The sequence below is a fragment of the Pollachius pollachius genome, assembly GCF_949987615.1.
Source record: "Pollachius pollachius genome assembly, chromosome: 1".
NCBI lineage: Eukaryota > Metazoa > Chordata > Actinopteri > Gadiformes > Gadidae > Pollachius > Pollachius pollachius.
Window position 1 is genome coordinate 25,041,291 of NC_136934.1, and position 9,600 is coordinate 25,050,890.

Below are 9,600 nucleotides of genomic sequence, written 5' to 3' on the forward strand. Positions count from 1 at the left end.
AGTTCGGTTCGTTCGTCTTAAAGATTCGTTCATTCGAACTGATTCGTTCACGACAACGCCAACTCTAATGCATATCACACTCAAAAAATCATGTACAGACTTTTTTAAAAGTTTGTATGCGTGTGGGAGCACCAGAGACCCAAAACAACACCCCAAATCCCAGGAAAAGTGTTGTTTTCATAATATGTCCCCTATAAAGTTTAAATTGAACTGCATACAATTGATCAAAACAAATCAACTAGAATGATGTATTTAAATGTATTCAAATCGTTTACAGACGGTTAAGGGGCTGATTCTATAACCAAATCATGCGCCAATATTTACATGGCCACTAAGTATTTCCTTAACACGGTACAGATGGCCTAGTGTGAGTGCGCACTTAATCTACCAACACTGGTGAACGCTGGCAACAAAGAAAGGACATTGCCAAGAACAGCAGACGAGGAAATGTGATGCAACTCCTTTAAAATAATGGTAACAAGATTCAACTCAAAACATGAGAAAATATTTGATATTTCATAATGGCCCAATATACTCCTGAATTGGAAAATTAATATAGTTATGTTTACTAATATGAAATAGATGGGGTTCTGGAATTTAAATGGAAAATACTATATTCAGGCCTTTTCTCTCTATTTGTAGTCCTAGTTCTGTGAAACTTTACATCAGACCAGCGGCCAATCGGAGGCGAGAAATGCACGTGCGTAATCACGCCAGTGAGCCTATCAGCATGTACCACGACAGTAGAATAAGATCCCGAGCTCAGGCGCCCTTAATATAGTTAGAACATACGGGGATCAGGGAGCAGGAGAACCGGAGTCCATCTTTAAACACAAAAGCGACACCCCGTATCCTCCCCAGTACCCCTGACCCAGCAGGACTACCCCATCACCTCTCAGGACCCAGACCCCAGGAGGACTACACCATGGTCGTCGTCACCGCGGGGCCCGGAGCCTCACACAAAGTGCTCCTGATAGCAGGGAAGCGGACCGGGTCGTCCGGAGCGCCGCAGCCGGGCTTCCGCCGGCCTCCGGCGGGCTTCAGCCGGCCGCTGTCCGCCGTGCTGCCGCCGTCCGCCTCCTCGAGTCCCGCGTCGTCCGACTCGGACTCCCCCTCGGTAGGTGGAGGTGGACCCCCGATGAGGAAGAGACAGCGGCTCACACACCTCAGCCCGGAGGAGAAGGCATTGCGCAGGTCAGTCTCATGCTTTTAAAATGTGCAAATGGTGGCTTTTGTCGACACTGTAATGTATCCTTGACATCGTTAAGATATTCCATTGTTCAGAATTTAAGAAGGCGATTTGCCCATCTGACGTCAAAACAGCAATTGAGAGAAACCCTCCAATGAAAGCCTCATAAACGTTGCCTACTACATTTTGCAGCCACCAAAAATGAGTAATGTCGCTGAAAATATCACATCTTGAACCTTGTATGTTCAAAAACGTACTTTTGAGGATTTTTGTTGGTATTGGACTTTAAACGCCAGTGTCGAGCTCTAATGTCTAGACCCGCCCAGTCCTGGGGGCTGGAGTCGGACACTGATACCCTGCTGGTCTGCCTGCGTGGCAGGAATAGGGCCCGTTGTTGCGCAACAGTAACCACGGCTCGGTCTATGGAAGGATCATGGAAGGAAAGTTTCATTAACATTTTTCTTCTTGTTCTTCCATTCTTTCTCTCAGGAAACTCAAGAACAGAGTCGCAGCACAAACCGCTAGAGACAGAAAAAAGGCCAAAATGGGGGAACTGGAACAACAAGTCTTGGAGTTGGAGCTGGAGGTATGTGAACCCTCCCTTCCTCCTCCATTATTTGCTATGCAGAACAGCTGTTGGTTTTCATGAGGCAGTTGAAAGTACCAATATTTGTATCTCTCCCTGCAGAATCACAAACTTCACATTGAGAATGGGCTGCTGAGGGAGAAGAGCAGCGGCCTGGTGACCGAGAACGAGGAGCTGAGACAGCGGCTCGGCTTGAACGCCCTCGAGACGAAGGAAAGCGTAAGGAGACTTCACAACAGAACACTACTGAATCAGACCAAAGGGTCGGGTCGGGGGGCCAGCTCAGGCCATGTTCCAACACTAACCCTCCTGTTTGGTCCTCAGGTCCAGGTCGTGGTCCAGGGGTCCGGTGGGGACGAGGCAGGTTTAGGGGTCGGGTCTTCTGAGTCCGCAGCACTCAGGCTATGTGTGCCTCCGCAGCAGGTGCAGGCCCAGTACCCTCTAAACCTGAAGACTTCCCAATGGTTCCAGATGGTCCTGACGCTTCAGACCATGAGGTGAAGCTCCTTGAGATACATTCTTCTGTGTTGTCCCGCTATTGGCTGGTGTGAATGTAGGCAAACACGTTGGGCTGATGCATATTGTTGAACGATTGCTTCTTCTTGGTTGTTTGTGATGGTAGTTTTGTGGACACCTGAAGGAGATGTGATACTGTACCCTGTTGGGGTGGTTTCATTGATCAGCTATCTTTGGACTGAATGAAAACACCCTTGTGTCACATGATGGCCTCTTCCTGTTCAACTCCATGAAGATGCTAATAGCGTGTCCACTGGTTGGTTCTTACAGGGTCATGGTTCAGTAGGCTAAACCCCCTCTCTCTCTCTCCCCCTGACAGTCTGATCTCCTCCTGGGCATTCTGGACATCCTTGACCCAGAGCTGTTCCTCAAGTCTTGTGAGCAGGAGTGTGCGGAGCCGCAGGTGTTGCTGGTCGGCCGGGGGCACCCACTACCGGCCGCCCCACCTGCAGCTCTGGGGGCCGCACCAGTTAAGTTGGAGGCCCTTAATGAACTGATCCACTTTGACCACATCTACACCAAGCCCGTGGATGTGGAGGAGTGCGACGGGCAGCACAGCGGCCACACGGAGAGCGACACCGAGGTGAAGATGGAGGCGCCGGTCTACCGCGCCTCCAGCTACGAAGACGACGCCGCCACCGACGCGGACGACGAGGTTGAGCTGGAGACGGAGACGGTCTACGTCAAGGACGAGCCCCAGGAGGAGGCCATCCCCCGGGGCCGGCCCACAGACGACTTCCTCTCGGCGGCGGCGGCGGCGCTGGGCGGCCTGGACAAAGAGGCCTACCTGGCGGATGCCTACAGCGACTCTGGATACGAGCGGTCCCCCTCCCCCCTCAGCGACATGTCGTCCTCCCCCCTGTGCTCCGAGAGCTCCTGGGATGATGTCTTCGCCAACGAACTGTTCCCCCAGCTCTTCAGTGTCTGAAGCCCACGCCAAAACCCTGTTGAACCCAGCCTGGGCCTGGTTGCTCACCTAGCGGCCATCTTGGTTCTTAAAGCTCACTTGGGGTGGGGGGGACTGAATGTGTTAAGTTCCCCCCCCACCCACCCACCCACCCACTACCAGCGAGCATTTAGAAACAAGGTGGAGATAAGATGGCCGCGAGGTGGATGAATAGGGCCTGTAAATGACTTGTGGTGTAGCAGAACCAGGTGTCGACCATAAACGCATTTTAATCATTTAAAGCACCATCTTAAAGTTAGAAGTAAATCAGAGTAATCCTTTTTTACAACAGCAGGTCTGTACATTTGGCGTTGCTGACTTATGTCAGATTTGAGTTCTCTGGTTACATGGCATCTCCAAATGCTATTGTGGCTCCAGATGGCCAAATCTTCCTATAATGAAGGGTGGTTTGAGCTCCAGTATTTCAGTTGATGTGTCTATAGGGGACGGGGACTGATCATATAAATACAAATCTTATTTATTTGTGTATCATTTTCAGAGTCTTTGTATGTAATTCGTTGGCATGTAAAAATGCATTCTTTAATTTTATCGCTCTCCGTGTAGTCTAATTACTGCATTAAAGCTTTGCATTCAATGATGTCTCCTTTTCTGTAGCAATAGAGGGAAACTGTTGTGGGGGAGAGGGGATGACTAGACATTAACATAGTATAAGAAATGAGGTCAGTTTTCTCAATACAGAATAAGCAGAAATTGAGTTCTGCAGTTAGATGTCAACTTTGATATTCGGCTTTGTATATAGATCCAGGACAAAATGTCTGCTTGAAAACAGTTTCAATAAGAATTCGGGACTTGGTGCCCCTTCTTGAACACAAACAAACAGTTCCGCTTAATGTAAACAGACCTATGTCCTGCGCTGAGTTTAACTGATCAAGGCATTTACCTGGGCTAATGTTCATAAGATTTTAGTGCATTTCAATACTTTAAATACGTTTTCCATCATTTGACATTGTCAACAATATCCTGCTATATCACTTCACATGTTGGATTTAAAGGAATTTGTTAATCATTCCGTCTGTGAAACTAGAACATTCACATTATGGCTGAAATACTACAGTTGAGTCCACTTATACTCATGAGGGTTCAAAGTGCATGCAGATAAGAGTGACATGATTATTTGTTCCCTGCTATCTTGTATAGTACACAAAAACAGGATATAAAAATGGTGGCTTATTAAACGGCATAATACTTTGTATGAGAAGGGGGGAGGTTTGTGGGAGAAGAACCCGAGGCAAGGGCTCAATGCTAGTGTACCAGTAGAACAGAGTGAGGTGGTTATTGTTATGTTGTCTCCGTCAAGGACAATAGGGGGGTAGGGCTTTGGGTGGGGGTGGTCACACCTTTCCCCCAAAGGCACCTTCTCTTATCACCACACTGCTGGGGCCTTATTTTATCTCCTGCGGGGGAGGGCTGGAGATAGGTGTATGTTGAGCCTTTATTAAACGGGGAGTCTGCCTACCCAGACCCTCCCAGGACTGATGAAATCAAGGCCTCCGTTCTACCCTCTTCTGATGTTACTGAGCCCAGCCCTGTGGACCACTGTCGGCTCTCATAGTTGAATTCCTTGACTTTGTTATGGGCTCTCGTTACAAGATGGCGCTTGTGGCCGCTAGCCCAAAAATATTCCTGTGTACCGTGTCACCCAGAACGGGTGTTATTTTGGTTTATCATAAAGTTACAGATAATTATAGATCACAATGTACTATTTGTAATTAAAAAATCATTGTTACTACAGAGATATACCATGTGTATTCATCAAGAAGTATTTTCCAGCAAATATAACGTAAACAAGTAAAAAAAGACCACAATAAAAACACCAAATACCAACCTCAGCTACTAGTCCTCCATTTTGAGCATTTTGTCTAAGTATAGGCCGAGAGCAGAGCAGGCGACCTGGTTCAGAGAATGTGGTGAGATGATGACTGTTTCCGGTCTCATACAAGAGACCACAAAGAGCTGGTTCAAACCCCACAGCTGTGCCAGCGAAACAGAAAAATACTTTGAATTTGAGATTTCACTCCTAAGTGTGGCTTTTCTTCTTCCAAGCCTTACCTTCTTGTACAGACAACATGTAACTTAAATCGTTTTTTAACAGAATCCTTGTTGAGATGTTGGTAGCCTAAATGGAGGGTCTCCCATATATATTTGGAATATATTTGAATATATTAAAATTATGTACGCAGGACATAGACAAGTATTAAGTAAATTAATTTTACAAATTTCATTTGTCTGTTGCCCCCATGTGTACATAGATTTCTGCCATGTTGGCCTTTCTCAATGCTGGCAAAAAGCCATGATGTTGGGCAACACTTCTTAATGCTTAAATTAGTGACAGATTTATTTAATATTTAATGCAACAATGTAATTACCTATGTGTAGATATGGATAAGCCCTACTGGCAGTGTCCTATTACAACACTTAGCAGTAGTTTAAATGGGGTTGCTAAACCTACACTGGCAGCTGTCACACAACTGCCTATTCCCTATGTTTAAACAGTTGATTTATGTATATTGTGTACCATCACAACATCACTTCCAGAAGCTTTGCGGGAGTGAGAAAACAAAAAAATATAACACCCGTTTTATTTTTAAAACAATGCCCAATGTCCTTGGGTTCACTGAGGGTGGATTTACCCAAGCGTCCATGAAGATACATTGGTAGACCTCCCCATATTTTACCGTAGCACCCATCAAGCCCTCTGCCTGCTCTTTGAGCTCCCTGCTCCTTCACACATTCTACAAAGCATTCACTCCTTACCTAACAGGCCACCAGTAGATCCACTTGGAAAGTCCTTTCATACCTATAAACTGTAAGATTCTCTGAATGTACTTTTAAGACAAATTACGCATGCGTCTGTATAACCTGTATTATTATTATCATTATTATTGTTATTATAAATAACTTTAGCAGTAGTAGTATTGAAGCATTATTATAGTATGGTATTATTATTATTATTATTATTATTATTATGTATCATTAGTAGTAACAGTAGTATAACTGTCAATTATGTTCAATTTGATACATATTTGATATGTTCTGTGGGCAGAGACACAGCCTACCACCGGCATCATACCTCTAGAGTGTGGCAGTCTTTCCATTTGAAAGCTTTTATATTCTCTGTAAGCTATCTTTTTATGTCATCTAACAGCTAACCTTTATACACATCACCAAATAGTTGGAGACCATCTAATTCATTTTCTATCTGAATTTTGTTTCTTTGAAATATTTTTAACTGACTGATAACTGTGGAAAATAAATCTATATTACATATTTTATTCAGAACACGAAAAAAAAACGACCAAAATATGGAAACAGTTACCAGTTCTTCCCTGGGACCATTGTATTGTGATGTCCAGCCTAATGTTACGTTTAAACATTAGTCACAAAGGTGACAAACACAGTCATTTCTAAAGGTCAGTAGAGCTTGGCTTCTTAAAGAAACGCAACATGTAGCACAGGAAGGCTACATGCTGGCCACACACACACACACACACACACCCACACCCACACCCACACCCACACACACACACACACACACACACACCCACACACACACACACAGCATGAATAATCCATTAGCAGCCAGGCTGAGCTACTTGTCATCCACTCTGTGATCTTGCATTGTAATGGACCAACCTCCACATCAAAACTTTCACATGCAAGACTGAAGGCTGAAGTCGACAAAAGTTTTTATACCTTCCACCAAAACAACTGCATGCATTGTTCTCTTCTTATGTTAAAAAATATCTTTGAAGCGTCACACGTCCACTCCAGCTCCCCTCAAGCAGTCACGGTGATTAATCCTGTGCCCAGTCGTGACAGGACAAGAGCTTCATTGGTCGGCTGAAGCTATTGTCTTTGTTACCACCGGCAAAAAAGAGCCCTCAGTCAACTGTTTACTTCACTGCTGCTGGACAGCACGGTATCTTAGAATCCAACATGGAGTCTACTGTTGAGCCTCTACTAAAGCTTTTACGTTTATATTCTTAAGATAGTTGTCGGCTGTGTGTATATAGATGAAGTACAAAATGTCGGCTTGAAACCAGTTTTAATAAGAAATAGGAAATTGGTGCCCCTTCTGGGACACAAGCAAACAGTTCAGCTTAATGTAAACAGACCTCTGTCATGCGCTGAGACAGGCTTGTCATAGTTGTTAGGTGGTAAGTAGACCCTAAAGCTGATGATTGATAAGATGATAAATTATCAAATCTTATGACACAACCAAGAAAAAAAGAGCACACAGGGAAGAAAATTGAATTATCTTGATCCTGAAAGAACAGGATGAGGATTATCGAGGAGGGGATTCATCCCCTCAGCCATCTGCCATCCTCCATGATCAGCTCATCACTATATCCTTACCAAGTGCCTGGGCTTAACACACCAATACGTCCCCATCTAAACACACCAATACGTCCCCAAGCACCCCAGTACGTCCTCAAACCAACCAATACGTCCTCACACACCAATACGTCCTCAGACTCACCAATATGTCCCCATCTAAACGCACCAATTCGTCCCAATTTAAACACACCAATATGTCCCCATCTAAACACACAAATACGTCACCATCTAAACACACCAATATGTCCTCAAACACACCAATACGTCCTCAAACACACCAATACGTCCTCAAACCAACCAATACGTCCTCAAACACACCAATACGTCCTCAGACTCACCAATATGTCCCCATCTAAACGCACCAATACGTCCCAATCTAAACACACCAATACGTCACCATCTAAACACACCAATATGTCCTCAAACACACCAATACGTCCTCAAACACACCAATACGTCCCCAAACACACCAGTACGTCCTCAAACCCACCAATACGTCCTCAAACACACCAATACGTCCTCAGACTCACCAATACGTCCCCATCTAAACACAACAATACGTCCTCAAACACACCAATGACACAACCAACCCATCTAAACACACCAATACGTCGTCAAACACACCAATACGTCCCCATCCAAACACACCAATACATCCCCAAACACACCAGTACGTCCCCAAACATACCAATACGTCCCCATCTAAACTCACCAATACGTCCTCAAACACACTGGTACGTCCCCAAACACACAAATACGTCCCCATCTAAACACACCAATACGTCCCCATGTAACCACACACGTCTCCATTCAAACCACATAAGGCCCATAGAAGTCAGGTTTGTGCTGTCAGCAGCAGAACGCAGCCGTTGCAGAGTGATGATGCGTCATCACTAACATTTCTCTCGATTCTCTCTCTCTCTGAGAGAGAGAGAAAGAAACTACAGCAGGACTAAAATAACTTCCCTCAAAAACGGATGAGATATTGAATCGGAGTCTGCATTGTCAAAAGAACGTACGGTGTGTTGGGACGGTATCGAGAGCTCCTTGAGAGAGAGAGAGAGATGTACATTTCTATTATATTGTATTTTACGATCTTATTCAACTTTTTCACTTTGGCAATGTAAATTTACGTTTTCTATGCCAATAAAGTAATATAATTCTTGAGGGATACAGAAAAGTTAGAGAGGCAGATCTGAGAGAGGCAGAGCGAAAGAGAGAGGCACAGAGAGAGAGAGAGCGAGAGAGAGAGAAAAGGCAGAGCGAGAACGAGAGTGAGAGAGAGAGAGAGAGAGGCAGAGCGAGAGAGAGAGCTGACGTCAGAGACTGTCAACGTCTTTCATCGCCATGGTTTCATTTCCTGTACATGTGCCGTATCCGTGACACACAGAGGGAGGGCATGAATCCCCTCCACAGCGATTAGAGGAGCTCCGTCTAAAAGCTAATCCTCTGCTCCTTTTGCTCTCTTCTTCTTTTGTAATCAAAGACCTTTAACCTTGGGGAACCTGGGGTTCCTTTCCCAAAAGCATAGTTGCTAACTTCCTTAGCAACCTACCACTTAGGGACTCAACAGTTAATAGGAAAGTGTTACCCAAAACCATTTCCCCTACATAGTAAGCTCATAGTATGCAGTAAGTAATTAAACTCCATAGTGCTAGCAAGGTAAGGCTTTGTGACTGCTTCCCAACAACATAGTCTGGCTGAGTCCTTATAACCAACATGGTAAAAAGGCAAATTACGGATCCAGACCTGTTGTAGGTCCATATTATGCCACATGCTTCCTGGATATTCATGGTCACATGACCGATTTCGGTCTTCTTTGTCTTTTTTAAGCAATTAGCATTCCGAGTTAGTGCAGTACCGCCTCTAAATGTTAGGGTGTGGAACATCACTGGACATTTAATGGCTCACAAATATTTTCTTTAACAACCCTGTTACTTTTAGATATGTGATAAGATTCTAGGCAATGGGTTTTAGAGAAGTGAATTCAGTGACCCTTTCGAA

General features: G+C 44.8%; 1 protein-coding gene across 1 annotated transcript; it reads left to right on the forward strand.

Moving 5' to 3' along the window:
- Positions 1-770: 770 nt before the first annotated feature.
- xbp1 (X-box binding protein 1) lies at positions 771-3,832 on the forward strand. The gene is made up of 6 exons (XM_079744904.1): positions 771-1,194; positions 1,679-1,775; positions 1,878-1,994; positions 2,100-2,272; positions 2,416-2,428; positions 2,611-3,832. The coding sequence occupies exons 1-6, from the start codon at positions 926-928 to the stop codon at positions 3,217-3,219; spliced, it is 1,278 nt and encodes a 425-aa protein (XP_079601030.1). The 5' UTR covers positions 771-925; the 3' UTR covers positions 3,220-3,832.
- The last annotated feature ends 5,768 nt before the right edge of the window (positions 3,833-9,600 follow it).